Source organism: Cryptomeria japonica, chromosome 8 (genome assembly GCF_030272615.1).
Source record: "Cryptomeria japonica chromosome 8, Sugi_1.0, whole genome shotgun sequence".
Classification (NCBI taxonomy): domain Eukaryota; kingdom Viridiplantae; phylum Streptophyta; class Pinopsida; order Cupressales; family Cupressaceae; genus Cryptomeria; species Cryptomeria japonica.
In genome coordinates, this window is record NC_081412.1 from 385592634 (window position 1) to 385619167 (window position 26534).

At 38.6% G+C, this 26534-nt stretch overlaps 1 protein-coding gene across 5 annotated transcripts in view; it reads right to left on the bottom strand.

Moving 5' to 3' along the window:
• Positions 1 to 1198: 1198 nt before the first annotated feature.
• Positions 1199 to 26534, bottom strand: part of LOC131066852 (uncharacterized) — a 150132-nt gene continuing 124796 nt past the window's right edge. For 4 of the 5 annotated variants that reach the window (XM_058001724.2, XM_058001722.2, XM_058001725.2 and 1 more), the window contains 2 exons: positions 1919 to 1978; positions 1199 to 1756 (listed from right to left, as the gene is read on the bottom strand). In XM_058001724.2, coding sequence (XP_057857707.2) covers positions 1625 to 1756; positions 1919 to 1978 — 192 coding nt within the window. In that variant the 3' untranslated portion in view covers positions 1199 to 1624. Of the gene's footprint in view, positions 1757 to 1918; positions 1979 to 2222; positions 2334 to 26534 lie in introns of those variants that run through there. The other variant, XM_058001726.2, reaches the window with a different exon arrangement.

The window sequence follows — 26534 nt, forward strand, 5'->3', positions numbered from 1 at the left end:
CTTTGTCTTGCCATTGTCCTTGTCAAAGGAGGGCGGACTTCAACTTGAGTTTGGTCATTATTTTCATGCCTAGGTCGGACTTGAGGGTCTATGTGCCAAGGCGGACTTTATGCTTGATTGGACATGTTGAGTCTAGGGCGAACTTTGAAGTTGCTTTGCCATGCTTCCTTTACACCTTGGGCGGACTTTAACTTTCATTGGACATTTTTTCTTGGGTAGGGTAGACTTCAAGAGTCATTGGACATTGCATGTTAAGGAGGGCAGACTTGAGGCTTCATTGGACACCCTTGGGCAGACTTGGAGGTGTGTTGGCCATGTTCATCTTTGCCTTGGTGTTGGGTGGACTTGGCAAGCCTTGTGCCATCTCCTCTTGGGCAGACTTTACCTTCTTCCTACCATCTTTCAATCATGTTTCCATTGCCATCTCCAAGTTTAATCTGCCATGTTCATGTTTGCTCTGTCATGTTGCTTATATGGAACATCTAAAACAAAACCCTAGCCTAGGGTTTTTACCTTGCCTTTTACACTTAGAGACAAAAAAAATTGATTCTGAAGACATGGGCACTGATGCCATGACCTAAGGGACCCAACCCTAGGTCTACTTTAGAAAAAAGCAAAAAGAAAGCCAAAAAAGCTGCTTCCCGGATTGGTCCCCAAGTGCCAAAAAAAAAAAAGCAAAAAAAGCAAAAAAGCGAAAAAGCAGAATTCCTAAAAAATAGGAAAGTGTCAGAATTGACTCAAAACAATTGCGATCTTCGTCCTTCGGGCCTTCTGAGCACTTTGACGATGTCCAGACACTGATCAACGCATGATTTATCTATCTGACCTAGATGATCTCTAAAAATTCAAACTCTAAACTCCCGAAAATTGGAAGACTAATGAAATTGCAAAGCTAAGACGAAACCCTAAAAAGAAAAAAAGAAACTGGGGGTCCCCATTTGCAATGGGGTGATGTGTGAAATAGGTCACAACGGGACCCATAGAGGCACTTTTGCCTTTGGCCTAGAGGTAATTATATTGAACATACACATTGCAGACCTAGCATGCCCGAGCTAGGAATTGAATTCTTCCAAATTGATAAAAAAGAACTTGGTCTTGAATTCCAACTATCTCTTCTATCCCAAAAAAAATTGTCACATAAAACATACAAACCAAAGAAAACTTCCAAACTGAAATCGAGCTTAATGTAGAGAGCGGAGAACTAAAATATAGAATTTCTATAATTCAGCAGTAATTTCCTTTCTCTTGCACATTCCAGAAATTTGTCATCCAACTAAGCAACTCGCAACAATACTAGCAAGGTGATAAAAGAAATACTTCATGTACTTATATAAAATTGACAGCATACCATTCCTATATTCTAATTTGACAAAGGCAGAGCCTCAGAGATTAGCCATCATTCATGGTACTAATCATGTTAGGCCCTATGATTTTACATCTACTTTAAAGCCCTTTCATCAACAGATAGTGCAAATGATGCTTCCAATTTTCATAGCCTTTCAAATAACCATAACAGATATACTTCATGCTTCTGAGATGGATATTCAGCTAATTGGAAACAATGAAGACTACAAATAAGAAATCTGAGGATTCTCCTCCATGCTTCCCATAAAAAATTCCAGCTTCATATCCTTCTCCTGTTGTCATGTCGTGTCTTCTTCAAAGATGAATTTGTTTCAGGGCTGCCATGAATTTGTCTTTTACCCAGTGACTGCTCTATATCCCTGGATTGGCTTGGGAGAGACACATTGGAAATCTGTCAAGATACATACCAAAAGTGGAGGAAGGTTGTAAATCATTGTCTTGAATAATGGTTTAAAATTTCCACCCCAAAAATGAATGACCTACAGTATAACAGAACCATTTAATAATTCTACAATGAAAATAAATGAATTTTAGAGCAAGAAATGTCACATACTCTGTCAAGATTATCACGGACAGATTGAACTGTTGCATTCATGGAGGATGATGAGAAGTACTGCACCAATGACACAAACAATCTTCAATAGGGTTCAAATGCTTTCAAATTTTCAATAGGAGAGTTGCCATAGCTAAAACCAAGCCGACATTTAAACTATGTTTTTTCAATCTGCAATCCTCAAACTAGTAATGTTTTCATTAACAAATGATAAATACATGAATCAGGAAAATCTGTAATTTCTTGTAATGTGAGCACTTCAATATCTCTTTTTTCCTTAAAGAAAACTTCCAATTCAAAGAGCACCTGAAACTAATAAACTTGTTGTCTAACAGATATTTCATTAGTCTTCAATGGGTTGATGAATGCAGTCTAAAGGCTCCTAGGACCTCAAGCACCTCCTACAGGGTTTTGTCTGAAAAAAAAGAACATAGAGATATCATAAATAGGTCTAAACAATTTAAGGATGCTATTAAAATAAAAAATCTAACGCAAAGCTATCCATGATCATCATAAACAATAATGTGTTTCAGTGTGGATATTAGTGTGTTTCTTCCTTCACATTTATTTAGAAACATTAATCATTTCAGGATATAACTGCTACCTAATTAATTTTTGCAGTGACTTCTGTTGCAAGAAGGATTCTAAATATTGATCATTAATTTGAGTTGAAGCACATACTGTTTACCAGAAGCAGATAAAGCCAACTTCCAACACCTTGGAAAGATATCCTTCATATGAAGAAGAATTCACACTCCCACAAAATCAAGATGTACAATTATATAAAAATGCCTTTGTAGATGCAGAGAGTGACAGGAAAATCAATAACATGCATGCAGTTCAGATATGGAACAAAAGGACGAGTATAATGTCCCCTTGTGGGATCTCCTCTAATTTGCAATTAATTGGGTCATTTATGCTTCTGGTTCTTATGGTCTTGATTGGAAATATTTGATTAAATATTGCAATGTAAGACTAAAATCAAGAACAGCTTCAAACAAGGGCTTAATTCGTAGGTCTTACATGAATATGAGATGCCCTAATAGATAACATTATAACCGTCCTTGTCTGATACCATTTGCAATATACTCTTCCAAGAGAATCTGATTCTGAAATTTAATATGGATTCAACATACAAGATGGTCTGATGATTATATATGCAGAGTGTACTAAAGCTATGGTGCTTCACTACTTTGATAACCAGTACAAAAAATATGGCAACAGATCTTCTATTGCCAAGAATCGCTGTGCCTAAATGATTCCGTTGTCACCATGCAATTGGATAACTATGATTTGATGAAATAATCAGAATTCTGATCTCTGATCGCTCTTCTTGTTATATCATGTTGAAGGCATGCAATCTTTGATGTTGTTTCAGCAAATTCCTCTCTTGATTCCTGCATCTTTCACCTTGTAATGGGACGGATTGATGCCCCCCCTTACATGGCTGTCTAAGACTCTTCTTGAGCTTTTCCACATCTGGAATGGATGCAAGTAAAAACTAAAAACTTCCTCCCTTTTAGAGAACCCACGATCCTCTCCTTATACCCCTTGAAAGGGCATGCTATAAGGAGTTGTATCTCCTACACCCATGTCTTTTACAACTTAATAATTATACCCTTAACCAATCCATTTTGTGATCAATCTGATTGCTCTTCTTTAATTGATCTCACTCTTAACAATATTTTTAAGGAGTTAGTCTTCCTTCAATCGAACTGTGTACCCCCCTCTTAGTCAGCGATAATGTATGAGTCAATTACTTGTCTTGGTTGATCTGTAGTACCTTCCCTTTGACAGCGATTATGTGTGAGGCAATCCATGCCTTGGAATGACCTGTTACCTCCTTTTCATGTTATCGTTCCCTTATGCCCATCACTGTATGGTGACTCAGCAATATGAATCACATCACTTGATATTGTGATCGCTGTTATTATTCATCTACTCGTGCCTTCCCTACTTTGTTGGTACTGCATACCAATGATAATGATTATCATTATTGCTGCCTTAACATTGATTCATTCTGTTTGCTACCTTGACAGTATTAATACGGTTGATCGATCTTCCTTCATCGTTGGTTGATAAATTGTTGGCCCTTTTCGAAACCTCTATTCCACCACTATTGATGAGACTTTAAAATTAATTTAAGGTTAATTGTTGGGGATATTACAGTAATGAACTATGTAATGAACTCAAGTCATATGCAAGGAAATCAAGTATAGAGGCTATGAGATTAACACCACTACTGTTAAAGCCTTGTTCTAGTGTAGTAAACTATACACTATTGTAGCAAGGTAGAGAGAAATTTGAAATTTCATTAATTGATATCATCAAGGAAACAATTGAAATCTGATGAAAGATATATACATTCCCCTTCATTACTATTAGTAACAGATTAGCCACAGAATAATATAAAAAAAAAATCTTTAATAGAATGCCAATTGTTCGCAATATCAATAGCAGCTTTGCAGAAATACACATATACACTTCAAAATTGTTTTATTAACATATTAATTTTTCAAGGATTTTTTGGCATATTAACCTCTCAACTTCAGTGTTAGGGTGGGTCGGCTTGAGATTTTGTGTCAATTGCAGTGGTTCCTTGTATACTTTCCTTCCTGTTAGTGTCCTCATATTGTCCTCACATTATCCAGTCATTCTTCTCAGTGCCTTTTGGCCCCTTAAAAAACATTCTTTGTAATTAGGTTTCACATGGCCGACATCATCCATGGACACAGAAGCACAATTCTACATTTTACTGTATGGCTAAGTTAGCATTTTTTGCTAGCCATGGAAGTGATGTCAGCTAAATGGAATTAAGACTTACGGTTTTGTACCCATATTTATAGGCACATTTAGTCATTCCAAAAAACAATAATTTGTCACCTACTCAACCTACATTTACATATAAGCAGATTCCCCTAGGGAATTCTAAAGAATTTAGTTCTGAGTGTTAATTCCTAAATTATCTTATGTAGATAAAAACAAATGTCAAATTGGCCTAATCGGCCTTTGACATTTGTAATTTATAATTACTTTATTCTTATATATTTTTCTTGTTTAGATTAGTTTTTTATCTTAGTAAATAAAATTGTTTATTTATTAATTCCTAATCGCATTTATCTAATTGATTATCTAAATTGAATTTGTTTAATTTATATATCTAGAAATTAGTTAATTAATGGTTACTAACTATTATCTTATCTATTTTGAATAACCGATCATAATTGAATCGGTTTGTGCATAAACACGATTCTATTATGAATCGGTTTGGTTGTGTCTTTTGGAAAAAGGACACGATCTTCTAAAAGGTAACCCGATATCATACAAAAGTATGTTTCAAGTTACATTGAAAAGTGATGGATAGAATATAAGAAAAGAATACGCAGAATTACTATCTCGATAATATATAAACCTTCAGACTCTTCTCTCACAACGAACATTGATCTTATGTGCAGATCGAAGTAACAAAGATCGAATATTTTGAACGGACTAATAAAGGATCAAGCATTCATAGCACATACAGATTGAATTATTCTCATATCAGAATTCATTGAATCAGTTCCTGAACTTTTCCATACAAGAATTTGATTATAGTCTTTAGTCAAGCACTTATATATACACAGACTGAACTACAATAGCAGATTGACAGATTCAGATTAATATAAAATATATGCAGCAGTTCAAGTTTACATTCAAAGATATATACAGCAGTTGTTATTACTAATACACAGTGCATGAACATATATGTGTATGACATATTAAAGTTTGTAATTATTCGGCAGTAATTCAAATAGATTAATAAAATCTATACATTGATTAATATAATCTATACATTGATTAATATATTCATATAAATCCGATACAAGTTTACTGTATAAATCTGATTTTTTTAAAATTTACGGTGAGCTTCACTAGAGGAAGACAAGATGCAAGCAGGCATTGGAGATTCAAGCATAGGAAATCCACCAGAAAAACACACTTATAGGGAAATTATCTCTAAGGTAGATTACCTAGCTGATTTTTCCTTTGCTATGATCAAAGATAAGTAAATCAATTTGATTATTGAGGATTGGGAAGATCTAAGTCTACATATTAATCCCAAACTTTAGTCTACCGGCACTCATATGAAACTTGCTCGACGAGGATGAAGCATACACTAAAGTCATTTCCAAGCTAGGTGGATCTTGGATTATAATGGTAAGCGGTTTTCACATATCCATATAGGTAATGCGAAGTAATGATAGCTTTCTTGCCATAATGTGGCTTCATGGGAAGTGGTGTATAATCCCATTGCTAGACAGTTTCCGTCTCATTTCTCTGCTCACGTCTACCATTAGTGATATGGATAAAAGTCTTAGGCTTACTAGCAATGGTCAACAAATGGCCTTCTTGGGTGCTATCTCAGAGCTGAGGTTAAAAAAGGCTTTGTTGTCTTGTATGTGATTCAATGAGCATTGGGTCATGAGTTCTTGGCTTAGAGCATCATTACAAGGCGAACATTGACATCTTTTCAATGTTCATGGCAATTTTGTTGGACATAAGTGGGGAGATTGAAGTGGTTAAAGATTTAGCAAAGGCATTGGTAAAAAAAAAGATCTGTTATAGGTAATATGAGAATTTGGCTCCAAATTATCATTGGAAAACATTGGTTGGAATTGAAGCAAACACATGATGACAAGAAATGCAATGAGTTAATTCTAGTACTTTTGTAACATTCACTTCAATGCAACCACATAGTTTTCTAATTTTCTAGTCCATAGTTTTCTACTTTTCTAGTCCATTTATTTATTCTATCTTATAAATTTAACAGATTTATGATTTTTATTAAAATTTTAGTTTTTATTTGACCATTATTTTAATTCTTGGAATGCCTCTTTCAGATATTTTTGTGAATTTTGTGAAAAAAAATTCCTTTATAAGCAATACCAAAGCAATATTACAATACTAGCCAACAACATATAAATGTTAATATCGATGATCAAACTTCTTGCAAAACAATTGATATTAATATTGCAATGGGCAACTGACTTACAAAACAATAGATCGATACTAACTAAATACTAATGTAATTAGCTGTATGCATCTAACCCTTATGCATTTGTAATTCAAAATTACATGGATAAACAAGTAACAAGTTCCAATTCACGAGACTATAGAAGCGATGATTAGGGCAAATTAGACTGGCAAATACAAATATTAATTGTTGATACAAACTAATGTTGTAAATATAATAGTTGTTGATAGAAACTATTGCTATAAATATTCCTCACAATGACAGCGTATTGTAGAGGCAGTACTGTAGCAGTATTATGGAATAGTATTGTAGTAGTGGTACTGTAGCAAACTAGAAACTAAAAATAATCTACAATATTCTTTGCACGACTAAGATGCCTAGGTGAAAACACCTCAAAGAACAAAGGGTTTTCATCCTCCAAATTCTTGCACTCTAAGGGAGAAGATGCACACAAGTGTTTAAGCTCTAAAAAGGGTTTGATTTCAATAAACAACGGATGACTTCCTTCAAACAATTATCTTCCTTGTATAAACTCCTTTTTGGCCCCTTTTAATTTGAATCGCCCTTTACTTCGAAAATTCCCTTCAAAAATGTTCATTTAGAACACTTAAATATAATATTACATAAAGCCATGTTATGTTCCATTTAGACAGCACACTTTACTTAAGATATTATTAAATTATCTCCTTAGCTTTTCCCCTTAGCCTACAAGAAATAAAGAATAGGCTACAGGTGTCCCAATCATTTTAATTCTAAAACGGGTGTATGATAGTCTACCCTTAACATAATTGTTTGCCCTCAAACAATTGCAATTTTGGATGCTCACATATCTTTGCACCTTCCCATGTAGAATCTTTTGTTGGGAGATTTTTTCAATGCACTAGATATTTCATTATGCTATTGTTCCTCAATTTCTTATGTATGATGTCAATGATGACGTCTGGAACCAAGATCAATTTACCCCCATCACCCACAAGAGGTGACTATGCTAAAGGGGTGGTATAATATCCAAATGTCCTTTTGAGGCATGAAACATGAAATACATTATGCTTTATTTTGACAACTCAAGCTCATAAGAAACCTCAACAATTCTCTACCTAATCTTGTAAGCCCCATAGAAGGGAGGCTTGAGCTTTTCAACTCCACTTTCTTGAGAGAAGATTGTTATATGGATGTAACCTCAAGAAAACCATGTCTCCAACATCAAAAGTCCGCTAAGTGCGACACTAATTTGCATAGACCTTTTTTTTAGTTTGTGCTTGTTGAAAGTTTTCCTTGAGACACCAAAATTTCTTGGCTCTTCTTAACCAGGTATCTAGCCCTTTCTTGGCTCTAGTTGATCAAGTCTCTAGCCCTTGACACTCTATTGTCCATGATAACAAAATCAACAAAAATTAAAGGATAATAACTATATAAAGCCCTAAATGGAATCATATCAACATATAATGTGAAGTATCATAGCAATGCTCCCCAAGATAGAGCTAGTTGATCCATGTTGTTTTCTACCTTGATACATAATTCCTCAAATACTGTTCAATACACTTGTACACAATTTTTTTTGCTCATCCATTTGAGGGTGATAATTGGTATCGGATGCCAACTCGTTTCTTACTAGACAATATATCTCTTGTCAAAATAAACTAAGGAACCTATTGTCTCTATCACTTGCTATGCTCTTAGGCAACCCATGAAGCCTAGATACTTCGTCGCTATATAATCCAGCCACTTTTGGTGCCTTGAATTATATATCGAAATCATAAGTCTAAAGATTACTCACAAATTCTATTATCTATCATTAACATCTCTCTAGCTAAGGAAGAAATTCAAATTGTTGTGGTCAGTTTTAACCATAAATCTACCGCCAACTAAACACTACCTAAATTTAGCCAACGCATACATAATGGCTAATGTCTCTACATCAATTGAGAATCCTTTTTTTGTCCCTTTGAGCTTCTAACTCTCAAAATCTATGGGATGGCCATTCTATATCAACATTTCCCCGACCCTTCTTCTAAAGCATCACACTCTAATACAAAGAGAAATGAAATCCACAACAACTAACACAATGCATGGACTCATTACCTCCTTGAGCTTGTTAAAATCTCGTTGTGCCAAACTTCTCAACGAGAGTGCTCCCTTTTGTTAAATACACCAACCATACTACCAGCTGCAAGAAACCCTTAACAAACCTCATGTAGTAACTAAAGAGGCCAAAGAATCTTCCCAACTATGTCAAGGTATTTGGAGGAAGGCAATCTAAGACTGCTTGTATTTTTTTCTAATCCACTTGGACACTTTGGACATTGATGATATGCTCGAAGTATAGAATCTCAATCATCCCAAACTCACACTTGGATGACTTAGCGAAGAAAGATTGTTGTTCAAGAATGTCAAGTACCTCATCTAAATATCTCAATTGATCTTCCAAAGTCTTCAATTTATTAATAAATATTTGATTCATATTAACTAACCAATGAGAATGTAACCAGCTACACTACATTTCCTTTCCAAAGAATTACCATTAATCTGGACCCTTCTTCCAACCAGATTATTCCATGAGATTTCACATTGCCCTCATCCTCTGCCTTTCCTAGATGGCCCCAAATCTACCTGATTAACCATGAATACAAGTGTGGTCACCTTTCACAATGTTTTGCATGTAGCTACTATGAAACTACAGATTTATTTGTGTAAAATTACAATTGGTGAATACAAGGAAAAGTCAATATAAGCATAAAAGGATGGAACAATGGCTGCCAAGATACTTCTCTTTTAATGGAGATTCTATTACCATTCATTATCCACAAGACAAGATCATTTAGACGCTCTAAAATATGACTACTCTCGTCCTAGGTCATCATGTTCTTAAATCTCATCTTGTGGCTATCATGTAAGAAGACTGTCCCACTTTCCTCAATTATTGGGAAGCCCAAAACAGAATTTTGTTTGTAAAATCCAGACATATATTCTCCAATTATTGGATTGGTATTCGGGGCAATGTTAATGTGACTTGAAAACCCAACTCAAGGATTGTTCTAAAATTAACACTGACGGAACTTCAAGAGGAAATTGAGATAGGAATTGCATGAGCATGGTTTGAAGAAATGATGAAGGGAATATCTTCCTTTTTGTATGCTCCTAGTATTGGGATTTAGACAAACAAATAAGCACTTGGAGGCCAGCAAGAGAGATGGAGATGAGATTCTTGTGTTAACGAATTTGAGACTCTTCTGGACAAGCATTACTTGCAGGGATGGAGATGGCTTTATGAATTGGCATCTACAACCATTATTCATGACATCAGAACTATTCTCACATTCTTAACCAACTAGAAACTTCTTCATGTTCACAGGAATATGAACAAAATTGCACACTGTATGTTAAGGCAGCTGCTAAACTTCTACTAGGCCATTTTATTTTCCAAGATAATGTATATGCCAATTAGGGGATCTTTTCTGAGCTGCTTGCTTTAGGTACTCCTGGAAATTAACTCGATGCTATGGATTTGTCGGCTATGGTATTATTTAGTCAGAAACTATGAGGAGTTTCTGAGTAATCCTGATTGTAAATCAGCTGCAATTATGGAATATAATGTGATCCTGATCACAGAATTGTTGGAGTTTATGAGTCAAACCCTGCCCCGGTACAAGACAATTAATAAGGCTGAAGATTTAGTAATTTACATACAGCAATGAGCAAACAATGATATAATCTAGAAAGCAAATCTTAAATGTTTTACCAGTTCTCTTAATAATATTTACTTAAAGTTGTTTCATTGTATTTTACTGTAATCACTACAGCATTCAGTCTGTCAAATCTTACAACATGGGGTGGCACATAGCTCCCAACTCTGAAGACAGAAAGCACAGGATATCAATTGGTAAGCCCAAGGAGAATTGGAGATGAAACCATCAGAATTGCTTCAGCAATACTCCATGCCAGGAGAGGGACTTGTTGGACAGGCAAGAAGAGAGAAGCAAGATGCATCAGGATTTGATGTACAATAAGGAAGAACTTAAAAGGGAGGATTTGAATTAGCAGGAGGTTGGCCTTAACACAGGTCAAAATTACTTGCTTGCAATGGTTGAGGAAGTGCTTATTCTTAGCACATATTTTTATGCTATTTAATGATGCATTCTATGTATATTTCTATCATAAGAGCATTCACTGCTGGGCTGTATGTGCAGGAGCTATGTTGCAGCATCAGAAAAATCCAACTGTGACTTGTTTTCTGAATGGACAACTATCACTTGGGCATGTTAAGGGTTGGCACTGAGTGGGGACTTGTTGATGTGTATTTTGTACATGACCAAACACAGAATAAAATACCTAAAGGTACCTTATCCTCTCTTGAATAAAGCTCCCGAATGCTGAAGATATCGCAGAAGGATCAAACGGAGAAGCTTCAAGGTTCCTGTTATGTAGGATCTCTACTAGTGGATAAGCTCTTTGTGGTATGATGTGATTTTGCTGGAATCACAAGGGGACTTACACTTGACGACCTAAATGTCTGATTTGCTTTGAATATTGCTGGAACATAGGATTTCACTAGCCTAGATTTTGAAAAAAGAAAAAAGGATGAGGGCGAGGAAAGGATCTAATTCTGACACTAAGAATGTAAGAGCAATGAATGACCTTTGATGAAATTCTAACTAAGTCTTGTTTTGACATCCCAGGACCATCTCCACATTGTTAGTGCGATCTTCGAAGGAAAGCTTTATGATGTTCAAATCATCACTACAGGCATAGACACCATCAGGCTGATGCATGTCAATGAAGAAGCGACAATTGAAGTTAAGCTCAAGCTGAATGATTCCAATTGACTACACAAGGCAAGTCTGCAATCAACAAACTGCTAGTAGTATGGATATACAAATTTCACCATCAATCAAACACATTTCTTCCACTCATCTAATAACAGGAAATCAAATCTGAGAAGTATAGAGACCATGCAAATTGTTGAATCGACCCATAGATTTCACCATTTCTTCAATGAAGTTTTACAAGCCTTTTACAACAACATCTTGGCAACAATCTTTGCCTTCTCTTTCTATTCTACTCGAATTGCTATTCTATCAATTGACTATTCACTATTTCTAACTATTCACCTTCTAACTACTGACTATTGACTATTAGCCTTTACAAATGAAGAGCCAGGGCTTATATAGTGCCCACAATACAATTCAATGGCTTAGATCAATTTGAGATCAATGGCCGAGATTTTACAATGAAAACCCTAATTAGGGTTTGTTACAACAAACTCAATTCTGGCCAATGAAATAATTGCATTATTTGGACACATGTCTTCTCTGGAATAATCGACCAATGGATAACCAGGGTAGGTACTGTTGACGTGTATTTTGTACACAATCAAACACAGAATAAAATACCCAAGGGTACCTTATCCTCTCTTGAATAAAGCCTCTGATTGCTGAAGATGTTGCAAAAAAGGATCAATTAGGATGACTCCAAGGCTCTTCGATGTAGGGTCTCTACGTGTGGATAAGCACCAGTGGTCGTTGTGAATGCTGTTTCATCAAGGGGCCTTACGTCTCCGAATTGTAGGAACAGAATTTCCTAAAACTAACAAGTTCTCAAAAGGATCAAAAGGGTAGGGTTTGCAAGAGATGAATTCTAATCTAATCCTAAGAATGATTCAATGTAGGCTAGACTTGGTAAGACTCTACCAATTTCAGTATTGCCAAGGAATAACAACTCTACTGAAATTGATGCGATCTTCTAAGGTGACTAATAATTTTTTCAATTCATCAAGAATCATAGACACTACCATGAAGGTACATATCAATAGTTCAATAATGATTGAAGGTTTAAGCAATCCAAATATCTCCAGTAGACCACACAAGGCATCCTTACAATCAGCAAGAAGCTAGTGGTTTGGAACGTGAATCTCACCAAAGATCAAGCTCAACACTTAGTCCTTCAAATTTAAATACTACTTCAACCAAGAATGATTCAAGAAAGTAAGCAACCATGAAAGTAGCCACAAGAATTGCAATAAAACACCATAACTTCAATATTTTATTGATCTCAAAGCCAAAATAGACAACAATTGCTTGAAATTCTCTCTTCAATGCTCAATCTTGCTACAAAATAACTGCTAACTATCTGACTCTAATATTTATTTCTCCTTTTTTTAATCTCTAATGACAAAATAAAAATGAGTGAGGGTATATATAGCATCCTCAATTACAACGAATGACCCAGATCAAAAGAAGATCAATGGCTGAGATTCTGACACCTAAACCCTAATTAGGGTTTATTACAAAAAGTTCCCCTTTTATTGAACAATATTAAATGCATAGCCAAATATTTAATTGGCACAAAAATCTAGGAAACATAGACCAATGATAATTAAGGTGCCACATCATCTACAACAACCTCTCTTCTAGAACCTTATTTCCTTTCCAATGCTCTTTCTTAGCATATGCAATGAATCTGGACACAATTCCTTCAACCTCAACAATAGGAATCTCGGGAAGATTCCTCATTCGCTCCTCCAAGTGGATAACTTGATCGAAGGCCTTGAGAAGAGCCGCATCCCATCCAGGTTCGAGTTCTTTGATTTTCTCAATCAGGAGCATAGTAGCGAACATTTGATCCCTTTGCTCATCTGTGATAACATTCTCATCTTTGCAAAAGATGACCTTGACCTTTTCTTTCAACTCTTGAAGATCCACATCTGTCTCAACTTCAATCCTCCTACCAAGAATAGCACATAACATCTCAAACACCTTGTCCTGAATTGGATGGATGACCTCTTCAACTTGATTGCATTTGGTGTTGATGTCTTCGAAAAGAACTTCCTTCATCTGGAGTAGAGTTGACCACTGGAGTAAATTATGAGCTCCTCCATCCATTATCTTTTCTTGTGCTAGGATCTTCCTTGGTGATTGCCTGATTACTTGTAGAACAGGAATGATAACATCTCTAGTGTGGGCAAAGGTGGCTACTGTTATCATTAGGTTGTGGATGATCTCAAGGACCTGGATAGCTCGATGGATCGTCTGCATCATTCTTGTTGCAAATTCAACGGCAACTATATGGGACTTGTCAATCCAAGAGCTCATAAGTTGAACCAAGCTCTTGACTCTTTCTGCCTCGCCAACTGATTCAAGGGGAAGTGCTTGCACAGGAGACACTGCGGGATCCTGACATCCCAAGGGCTGATTGAGATGGCTAAAGTAGCCTCTCCAAGCACCGACCTCTCGCTCAAGCTTTCTATTCTTTTCCATTTCTTCCTTAAGCTTGTCTTTAAGTGCCTCAAATGAATCGGTTGCCTCATCCAGTGTCTGCTCAGCGGTGAGTGGACCAAGTTCAAATGTTTCTACATCATACTCCTCTGCAAGGATTTCGCCTTCATATTTGTCCACTGCTGGTGTAGCTATCTGCAACTTCCTGGACCCTGTCTCATCTCTAATCATTTTGGACATCTTGGTGGCCTTCCTCTTCTCTGTTACTCCCTGAGAATTTCCTACAAGGCTCTCTAAGTCAATCACATTATCTTCATCCTCGATCACAATCACCCTTATTAGTCTCTCCTTCAACCAATCTGGAATGGCAGATCTTGTCTCTCTAACTTGTATCTCTTTAGGCAATGGTTCTTCTTCTCGGAGAGGAGATGTCACTTCATCATCATTCTTGCCTTCATGTAGCTCATTGACTTGGGGAGATTGACTTGATGAACGTTGAGATGCCTGCCCTTCTTCGTGCTTATCATTCTGTACCATTGATTCCATAGATTCCTCGACTTCAGGTACCCTCTTCTCTTGTCCTACAACCTGACTCGTCCTTTTTTCATGTCGAGAAGATGTACCGGATGAGCGATCTCGATTGGCCTCTTGCTTCTTCTTGGAGGGTTCCCTTTTCTCAGGTTTTTCTTTCCTCTTCGCGCCTCTAGGATGAGGATTGCCTTCACTTGCGCTTCTGGGATGAGGATTGCCTTCACTTGCACTTCTAGGATGAGGATTGCCTTCACTTACGCTTGCTCCTCCCTCTCCTGGCCTTTCCTCCAAAGTAAAAGTTATTGGTACGTTCTGATCTCTCAACTTTTGATGTTGTATATCTACCCATTTGCGAGTATATGACAAAACTGGAGCCATCAAAGCCTTTAAGTCCAAAACCTCAGGCTCGCTCCAATTTATCCTCACTGCTTTGTCTTCTCGGTCATAAGATGATTGGAGATGTCTGCCACTGTCCTGAGCTTGATCGGCCACTCTGTAAACTTTGCATTTCCTGATGAAATCTAAAGGCAATCTGGAATGCATCTTTCTTTTTACTTCTAGATCACTTGAGAGATTCATCCAAAAGTCTTCTACCTGACATTCATGCCCGTATTTTCTACCAACTGTCTCTTCTATATACCCATAAGGATCAAAATTCTCCCTCAAGGCAAAGAATGAAAATGAATATAAGGCCAACTCCCTTTCTGCATCATCCAAGGCTAAAGCATTAGGACATACCTCAACTAAATTCCCTAGTATGATAGGCACAGGAATTCCATTTCCATCCCTGTGTCTAAATGCCTTCGCGTAAGCCGCCAACTGCCTAGTCACCTCAAGTAGCACTATCCTGTCTATCGGATATCTTGGCAACATATAGGGAGGTGAAGGACAACCATGAACTCTGATATATGTAAACTTTTGGAATTGGATGAACCAAGCACCATACCTCTTTACAAGCTCTTGTGCATCTTGAGATAACCGATTGTGAATCCCGCCTTGCAATATCCTGGTGATATTCATCGTAAAGGTATCATTGACTAACTTGTAGTCACTTCCAGGTGGGTGATGCAAATGAACATAAGAGTCACAAACTCTGACTTCCCCAGGTCCTCTTCCGATCACTCTTCTGTGAGGTAGTCCTGCATATTCGAAACTCCTGATCAAGGCATATATGATGTATGAACTCATGTGGAAGGACTTGGTAGCCTTCAGTCTCCTTAACTGCACGTCCAAGCAATGGCTAATAATTCTAGCCCAATGAATAGTTCCTTTTCCTTGAACTATCACTTGGATGAAGTAGAACATCCACTTCTCAAAATAGAAGGCTTGAGGAGCCCCTGTAACTCGATTGAGCAAAGTTATCAAATCTCTGTACTCCTCCTGGAAGTCAATCCTATGTGGTGTGTTGGGAATCTTGCTCAGGCGAGGACGACTTTTGAGTAACCAATTCTTATTAATGATGCTCAAGCAAGTGTCTGGATCATCTTCACACATGGACCTAGCTCCTTCTAAGCTTTTGTAAATCATATCTTTATGTTCTGGAAGATGGAGAGCCTCACTTATAGCCTCTTCTGAAAGGTAAGACAAAGTGTTCCCTTCCTTGGACACGATTGATCTTGATTGTGGGTCATAATGGCGAGCACGCTCGATCATCAGCTCATGGCACTGGACCGCTGGAGGGAAACCGGCCGCCTTGATGATGCCACTTTCAATTATTCTCTTTGCGACAGGTGATGGTTTTCCAATGTAAGGGACCTCTCAAAACTTCTTCACACTGAAGTTTCCCAAGTTGGTATCTCCAATGTTGCTCCACTTTGACACGATCTTGGTCTCCAATTCCTCACTCCTCTGATCTTCCTTCATGAGAGCTGGACGACTAGTGGATGCTCCTGCCTTTGGGGTCGCCATCCTGACACCTACACAACATTTCATAATGAGCAATATATTTTACAACGTAGAAATATAGAGTAGAAAGGGAGATTCATTCTTTTAATTAGGAAACTTCATGATAAATCTTTGAGTTATCATTTCCTAATTAACTATGCAATTTCAAAAACTTGAAGTTCAAAATTCAAAATCTCAACATTGGGACTAGGATGAACTCGCCATACCTCCACTTGAGAATTAATTCTAAAAAAAATGATGCAAAAATGAGGTGAATTTTGGTTAGGCGAAATGTAGATTGGAATCCTTCCTTTAGCAAAATGCGCCTCCTTTAGTCTTTACAAGCATCAACTCCACCACCTCTAGCCTCCAACAAAATTCGCTCCAACTAGACCAGATTTCGCACTTCTTCTTTGCTTCTCCAAATCGCATTTGAAACAATGAGTGAATGATTCAAATAATGAAAACATACCCCAAATATATAGAGCGCTCACCATTTCATTTTCCATAGGCCGACTTGGTAAAATAGGACCCAAAATAAACAAAAATTAATAAAAGAAGAAGGCCGACTTGACAAAATATTAAAATGATACCTCAAGCGCTCTATCTTTTAATTTTAATTTAATAATAATTAATTTCAAATGCCTCAATTAATAAAAAAAACGATTTTCCAAGGCTTAAAATTAATTATTAAATGCTATGCGCTTTTATTAAATGCCAATTTAATTGAAATTTTTAAAATATTTTGAAGTTTTTAGCGAACTTGGCATCTAATGTGATTTGGAGGATATTGGCGCCCAAGCATGGTAAAACAATGAATGTTAATAACCTCGCTCTGGTCCCTTGGAGAGGGACAAGAGCGCTCTTTCATTTTAAGCCTCGCATTCCTTGCTTTCATGTTCAAAATCTCCTCCTTGGCGTCCAAGATGGGATTTTCATTTGGAATTTTGAGTTTAATTTACTCGATCTTTAGGAGGAGCGTACCTTAGGATATTTTCGCCCTGGTCCCTTGGTGAGGGACAGGAGCGATTTTGTCTTTTGTCCTTGATCTTTATCTTCCAAATTGCCAATTCATGTTATGGGGTAAGCAATGATCTCCTTCGCCCATTCTATGCATGCTAAACTCGTTTCTTCAAGGCAGAATAGCAGGAGCGATTTTGTCTTTTGTCCTTGATCTTTATCTTCCAAATTGCCAATTCATGTTATGGGGTAAGCAATGATCTCCTTCGCCCATTCTATGCATGCTAAACTCGTTTCTTCAAGGCAGAATAGCAGGATCGATTTTGTCTTTTGTCCTTGATCTTTATCTTCCAAATTGCCAATTCATGTTATGGGGTAAGCAATGATCTCCTTCGCCCATTCTATGCATGCTAAACTCGTTTCTTCAAGGCAAAATAGACTCTCCCAAGATTTTCGCCCTGGTCCTCCAGTGAAGGACAGAAGCGCCTTCTAATTCATTACACAACTCTTGACCTCATCAATCTTCAATTACCCTCAAGGCATAAAACATCATTCCCCACTCCTTCTTGAGCCCTGGAAACAAGAGATAGCATTTCAAAATGTTAGGCAAATAGGCATATTTGGAGATTTCGCCCTGGTCCTCCAGTGAAGGACAGGAGCGATTTTAGCCAATTGTCGTCGAAGTTTGTGGTCCTTGCAACTCCATTTCACCCCGAAGAACTTCAAGTATCATTCCAAACTTGTGCCTTGGCCTAGGTTCGTCCCAATTTGGAGAGAAAAGATAGTCCTTTAGGTTTTTCGCCCTGGTCCCCTGGAGAGGGACAGGAGCGATTTTGCAATTATGAACTTATCCGTGCTTTGCTAGCCTTCGAAATTATCTTCAATGGACCAATTACACCCTCTTTCATTCATTTCAAACACGAAACTTGTCTTACCTTTGCAAGAAATTTGCCTTGTTAGGAAATCGCTCTGGTTCTTTGGTGAGGTACAGGAGCGATTGTTGTCTTTTGGGTTGATTCCCTCCTTTCTGGTCCACTCAAGTTATATTCAACGGACAGAACACACTTCCCTTGGCCTCTTCAAATCGTAAAATCACTTTAATCTTGCAAGGATAATGCAAATCTTGAAACTCAAGCTCCGGTCCTTCAGTGAGGGACAAGGGCGAATTTTGCCCTCTAGGCCAAATCGTTTCACTTTTCATCTCGAAAATCCTTTGCTGGGGAAGATATCATCCTCTTACAAGCCATGAACGAGAGCTCAAGTCCGAGAAAGGTCTTAAAAGATGTGTATAAAGAAAATCGCTCTGGTCCTTCAGGGAAGGACAGGGGCGAATTTTTCCTAAACCTTCAAATTTTATCATTTTCAAATCTCCAAAATCCTTGAAATCATCAAGTCATGTTCAATTATCTCCCCCGTAGACCCTGCACAAAACAAATTAAAAAAGTCAGAGACCAAAATGCACTAAAAAACACTTTCGCCTTGGTCCCTAGGAGAGGGACAGGAGCGATTTCACCTTTCTAAGCTAAAATATCCACAATTTAGATCTTCAATCATTTCACAAGGCATAATTAGGTCATCTTTAAGGCCGGGAACCAGTTAGCAAGCCTTCCCAAAACAAGAAATTGCACTTAGAATGAAATTCGCCCTAAGCCTCCAGTGAAGGACAGGAGCGATTTCTCTGTTTCAGGCATCATCTCGCCTCCAAAATTTGATCAAAACTTTCCTAGGCAAGAATATACAATTCCATCTTCAAAATGCCAACACTTAGACAAAATTTGAATTTTCCCTCAAAAAACCCTGACTAGACCTAACCCGAGACATATCTGACTTCCTGACAGACTCATCTTATTTCAAAAATCGCAATCTTTGGGAGGATGCTTAATAACCTTCAAAATTTGATTGGACTCGGCTTGAAAATATCCAAAAGAAACCCCTAAGGCTTAGCCCTAGCCCAGACAACTCACTCACTCACTCAAAACCCTAAAAGCAGAGAGAAGAACAGGCAAAACAAAGCAAAAAGAGGGGGTCCCCATTTTAATGGGGCGATGTGTGAAATGGTCACAACATCTGGCGACACCACTGAGAAATGTTGGTAAACATTTGGGAATCAATCTTTCTTGAAGAAAACTCAGAGAACCTCCCTCAATAAAACAAGGAGTTAAACAACACTTACAAGAAGAGACCTTCATATTGAGACCAAGTATCAAGTCCACAGTTACCCATGTGTGTGCAAATGAGTTAATTCCCCTCAACAAGACAATCATGATCCTCCAAGTTCCCCTGTGATAAGCTACGTAGTTTATTTGAACTCCAAAAGCATCCTGGATAGAGCCTCGCTGCCAGTCAGACGTCCATAGTCCCGACGAGGTTATTGCCGCAAGCTCACGAACATTTCTCCATTGCCAGCCAGGCGTCCATAGCCCCGATGGAGTTATTCGTATATTCCCTTTAGCCAATTCGATATTTTCTTTTCGGCTCATTTTCTTTTCTTTTGACTTTTCTCTTTCATTTTCTCATTTTCTTTTCGATACTGCTTTTTTGCTCTATCCATTCTTTGGCTTGTAAGCAGTGAAGCTCACTAGGGTTTGAGGATTGCGGTGGCGCTGAAGCCAAATTTTAGATTTTTCACCGATCACAGCTTTGCCTGGAAACCACAACGACTCGGAGATTATAAGTGTGAAAAGATATAATAACTGAAGGACAATAATATCTAAGTTCAATAAGCTAATCTTGCTTCATTGCAAATATGGCCTGACTCAAAGTTTTATTAAAAGAAACCCCTTTGTATTTCCAAAAGATCTCATAATTGGTCAAATGCAACCAACAACCTAGCGAGAAGTCAGAGTGCTTCATGACAAAATCGCCCAATTTTAAATGGATACCCCTTAGGACAAACAACTAACCTAAGACAAGACACCTAAACTAAGACCCAGAAAGCAAAGCGAAAGGCAAACAAAACAAACCAGACAAACGAAAAAACGAAAACAAACTAAACTAGCTATGTACAAGGGAAGGCCCTTTGCATCCTAAGACTGGAAATAATGTTTGAGATACCTCCCATTGACAGGCAATGGGACATCTTCTCCGGTTAAAGTCTTCAATCTGAATGCATTTTCTCCCAAAATCTCTAAAATTTGATAAGGGCCTTTCCAAAGCTTATCAAATTTGTCATGCTCTCCCCTTTTCTCGTGTGCTTTATCCCAGTATAAGAGAAGATCTGAGATCCGGAACGCCTTGACTCTAGCTTGCCGATCGAACCATCTTTTCACAACTCCTTGATGTTTTGCAAAATTTTCCAACGCTTGATCTCTCTTTTCCTCAAGATTCATTAACTGTGTTAATCGGGCTTGAACAGCATCAGTGTCTTCCATGTATTCCTAAATAAATCTCAAGGTCGGGATCCTGAGTTGCATAGGGAAAACTGGGTCTTGGCCATAAACCAGAAAGTAAGGTGAAATTCCTAACGCGTTCTTGGTCTTGATCCTGTCTGCCCAGAGGGCAAATCTCAATTGGGTATGCCATTCTCTCGGACTTCTCTCCAGCAACTTCTTAATAACACGGAGTAGGTTCTTATTAGTTGACTCAGCTAACCCATTACCCTGAGGATAATAATTTGATGAAAATTTGAGGGTTATTCCATACTCAAAAGCCCAATTCGAAAATCTCAATGATGTAAAGGCTGAGCCATTGTCACAAACCAATGCATAAGGACATCCAAACCTCGTGATAATGTTCTCTTCCAGGAATTTAATCACAGCTTCGGTAGTACATACCTTGAGTGCTTGTGCCTCTGACCATCTGGTACAATAATCAGTAGCAGTGATGATATCCCTGTGTTGTGCTGAAGATGCGGGGTTGATGACACCAATAAAATCCATTCCCCATTTGGCAAATGGTCTTGCTTCGATCACTAGGTTTAGTGGCATGGCAAGATTTCTTTCTCTGAAAGCTGCGACTTGGCATGTGTGGCAAGTCCTGATATGATTAAATGTGTCTTTAAAAAGCGCAGGCCAGTAATATCCTGCTCTCAGGATCTGATGAGCTATAGCGAGGTTGGCCCCATGTCCGGTCCCAAACTTGGAATGAAAATGTTCAATTATTTGTTTAGCCTCATCTTTGCCAACACACCTCAGATATATTCCCTCGTAATTCCTGCGATATAGAACGGATCCTTGAAGCATATAATGTTGACACTTTATTCGCAATGCTCTTTTCTGCGTAGGTGTCATGCGGGCAAGGCACTTGTTGTTGAGTAGGTATGTCACGATTTCTTTGTACCATTCATCAGGGGTGACATCCTCTAATTCGTAAACTTGCTGGATTAATCCGGGTCCGTCAATTGCCAATGTCTGTGCTAAAGCTTGTCCTCGAACAAGTTTCATAGGCTGGATTTCGATATCAAACTCTTGGATAATGGCGACCCACTTGCCCCTTCTTTCTCCTAGTTCATTTTGCATGAGGGTGGTCTTGACTGCTGCATCTGGCACTATTGCATAAATTTTGGCCCTTAAGAGGTAATGTCTGAATTTTTTAACGGCCTTGACCAGTGCGTATGCCTGTTTTTCAATGTTGGGATATCTGAGTTCTGCATCTTTCAGTGGGGTGCTCATGAATACAATTGGATTCTCGTCCCTTTCTTCACTTCTCTTGGTGAGAATAGCGGCACAAGTGTAGTCAGAAGCGAAGGAATATAGGTAGAAGGGTTTAAGGTAATCAGGACTGATCAATACTAGCGCTTCTGCAATTGCCGTCTTTATCTCCTCGAATGCCCTCTTGGCTTGTGGCGACCATTCGATCTTCGCATCCTTCTTCAGCATCCCGTTCAAAGGTCTAACTATCTCAGCAAATCCGGTGATGAATTTTCTAACAAAGTTAATCTTGCCGAAGAATGATTTGAGTTCCTTCTTGCTAGCGGGCAAATTGATAGTAGATATAGCTTTTACTCTTTCAGGATCGATGGAGATTCCTCTTTCTGAAATGACATGTCCTAAAAGCTTTCCTTCTGTTACCCCAAATATGCATTTCTTTGGGTTGAGAGATACACCATATCTTTCGCACCTTTGGAAGACTCTTCTTAAGTCATCCACATGGTCTTCTCTTCTTCTGGAGAAAACTGTGATGTCGTCCATGTATATAATAATGCATTTTCCAATTAAGTCTCTGAAAGCGATATCCATGGCTCTCTGGAATGTGGCCCCGGCATTGATAAGTCCAAAAGGCATTCTTTTGTATGCAAATGTTCCCCACTTGGTAGTAAAAGCGGTCTTCAGTGGATCTTCAGGCTCGACCAAAACCTGATTATATCCTGAATATCCATCCAGAAAAGACATCATCTGCGATCCATTGACAATCTGCAACACTTCATCCAGCGATGGTAGCGGATAATTGTCCTTTTCTAAAGCTCGGTTGAGATTTCTGAAATCAACGCATAATCTGATCTCTCCACTCTTTTTCCTAACAGGAACCAGGTTGGCGACCCATGTCGAATGCCTTACTGGGAAGATGATTTTGGCTGAGAGCAGCTTCTTAACTTCCTGATATATCAGGGGTTCCAATAAAGGATTAACCGGCCTCTGTCTCTGCCTAAATGGTTTGCTTCCTGGCTTCAAAGGGATTGTGTGAGTGATAATTGCAGTGTCATAAGTCTTGAGATCTTCATAACTCCATGCGACGACATCTGGGAAATCTCTCATATTTTTCAAAATTCCATTTCTTTCAGCTGCGGTGCAGGACTTTCCAATAAACACATTCTTAACTTGTATGTCATTACCTATGTTGATTGTGTCGCACATGTTTCCTTCCATGCTGTGGTTTTTCATTTCTTTCAATTTGTCGGGATCAAAAATTCTTTCTAACTCCACCATTCCTTTTGGGATAGTGTTCGTCTTTAAATTCAAAACTCCTTCAGCATCCAATTCTGCTCCCTCCACTTCTTCTTCATCAATGATCTGAGCTAGGAAGACATCTGTGTTGGTCAAGAAATCCAATATGTGCTTGTCATCTTCGAAAACTTGAAAATTGGTGATGTTATCGGGGACTGAAGGTACTAATGTTAATTCTACTGTGAACTTCTTTAGTCCTTCCATCGCTAATGGTGTCAAAGAGCTGGCGGCTTGTGCAAGGGAAATAGCTACTTGATTCTGATGTCTGTATATAGACTTGATGTTGAAGGCCTCAAAACTTTCAATAAGGTCCCAGACTCGATTTCGGTATCTGGTCAACCTTTTGTCATGGCAAACATACTGCCTTCTGATTTGCCTTATAGCTATTTCTGAATCCCATACACTTGCAATATTTTTGCTTTCTTTCTGATAGCCATCAGTAACCCATGAATCAAGGATTCATATTCAGCTACATTGTTGGTGCAAGGAAATTGTAATCTATGAGCGGCAAGATAAGTCTCCCCTGTTGGGCTAATTAATTCGTAGCCTGCCCCAGATCCTTGTTTGGACTTAGATCCATCGAACCTTAGTGTCCATATTACATTCTCTTGGCCTTCCGTTCCTCGGTCCTCCTGGCTTTCGGTTGATGTGTCGGATAGAATTTCGTCTTCTGAGGAGCTTTCAACTTCTAAATGTTCCATTTCTTCCACAATCAATGTCTGTGGGACTCTTTTGTATACTTGCTCTAATGCAGTTTGGCACAAAGCATAGGATAGTTCTGAATGGACGGCATTATGTATCCTACACTAGTAGGGAAGGAGCAGATCTCGAACGGATGCCAAGTTACCAAGTTGCATACTTTGTTGTATGTTTCTATGTACGAACTTTCTGAAATTTTCAAACATTCCGTCATCTTCTTGGTCGGATCCTTGGTCACTTTCCACGACAATTTCTGTAGATTCCATCACCTCTTGCTGACCATCTTTGTCTGGCAGGTTTTGTATCATCAGGACCTCTCCCACTTTAGGCTTGTATGTTCCTAGATCTAATTCTAAGAACAGGACTTCATTGTCTTCCCCATACTCAGTTATCATAAGTCTCAATCTTGGAGTACTGTCGATTTTGATTTGATTTGGGACTCCTCTCCATGGTAGCCACATATGTGCAAAGTCAGTTGACACATACCCCTTCAACTTTCGTGACCAATCTCTACTCAGAAGCATCCCATATGAATCAGGAATATCCACGACTGATATGTCTATGAAATTTTGAACCCTCGGGTCCACAGCCAGTTGCATGTGGATATTGTTCAACTCTCCCATGACTAGAACTTCTGTCTTGTCAAGCTGAGTGACCTTTCTTTTAGTAGGAGCGGGAGTTATACCTAATCTCTGATAGACAGCCAGGGGCATCACATTACTGGAAGCTCCTGAATCATAGAGGCAATTGTGTAATAATTTCCCAAAAATTCTGACTAATAGTAGGAACGGGGCCGGTTCATCTTTTCCTTGGGAAAGGACTGAGGAATCCCCACCGTGTTCTTGATGTTTCACTTCATTCACCTTCGGATTGTTATTCTTTGCTGGACCCTCTTCTTTTGAGTGATCCGTCTTGTTTGGAGATTTCTCTTTTTTGACCACATCTTTCTTAATGGCAACCTCTTTCTCTGGAAGATTCTGACTAGTGGTGAGACTTTCTTTGATGGCGGGTTGAGTTTTCTTAGTCTCGCCTCTTTTGAGTAATACTTTGCCTTCCAACATATCTTCCTTTTTGGCTGGGAAGGCTATGGTCTGGACCATGCATTCTTCTCGTTCAGATTGCTCTTTGTTATTGGCTTCCTCTTGGGTCACATTGACGGTAGCTTGAGCTGAGTTCTGAACATTCGACCTTAGTGTGTTTGACTCGCTTAAGCTATTAATTACTGCATCTTTAATTTCTGAGACTTTGAGTAGCTCATAGAGTGGTAGGCTAACTTTGACTTTCTTGAGTTCTTCCAACACCAACGTGGCCAATCTTTTCATCTCATTGCCCATGGGAGGTGTAATATTCTTTTGCCTATATTCTCGTGTATGCTGAGGATACTCTAGATTATTACTGGCCTGTGGATCTGGAGGAGTAGAGAAATTGTTCAGAGGAATCGATGTAGTTAGGGGTTCCTGATTTCTCTGATTTCTATGATATACCCTTTGATTCACACCTGCTGAAGACTGGTGGAATACCTCCTTTATCCCCTCGACCAGGACACTGTTATTCAATGGTGGAAAATAATACTCTGAGTCTTCAACGGGTCCATTTGCGGATGCAAGTGGGAACTGGGAACCCGGAGGTACCATTGGTCCATTAGCAGATTCTGGTGGGAATCTCCCATTTCGAGCCTGGTTATCTTCTTCTTGTGAATACTTGTAACTTTCCACGATCATGGCTTGATCATACCGCGTAGTTGGGACCATTTCGTATCCTGTCGTGGGCGGATTTTCAGGTGGATCGTTGCTGCGCATCTCCTGCTGGAATATGTCAGCTGCGATCTTGAATTCAGGACACTGCAACTCAGAATGCTGATTTGTATTGTGGAGCCTACATCAACTAGACAAGGCCGCTTCTGCTAGAAACACTTTACTGGTAGGAAGATTTTCTTGATTTTGAGAACTTGATGGATTATCCAGTGGCGTCACCATGTTTCCATTATTAGGAGCAGTATTCCATGGTCTCTTCTGAAAGCCTTGGTTGTTATTTCCCTGATAATTGTTCCTGAAACCTTGATTACTATTTCCTTGGAAATTTTGATTGTTTGTATGTTGGCCGTGGTTGACCCTCTGCATGTTTTGGAGTTGATTATTCTGATTCCTTAGATGAGTTACTTCGGTTGACAGCTTCTTGACATGTTCAATCAACTCTTTCATTTCATCCTTTTCTTCCTGTGTTCTTGATGAGTTTGTTGCGTTTTGCAGGTACACAGGTTGTGCTGGTGGGGCTTGTGAAAGAGGAACTCCGGGATGAAGTACCAACTGATTTGTCGGCTTTACGCTAGGATATGTTGTTTGTGGAATGGGATTCATAACTGGAGTCTGGTTGGCCAATGCCATACTAACTGCTTGCATTTGATTTGGTGCTGCGACAGGTCCCATATGTAGTAG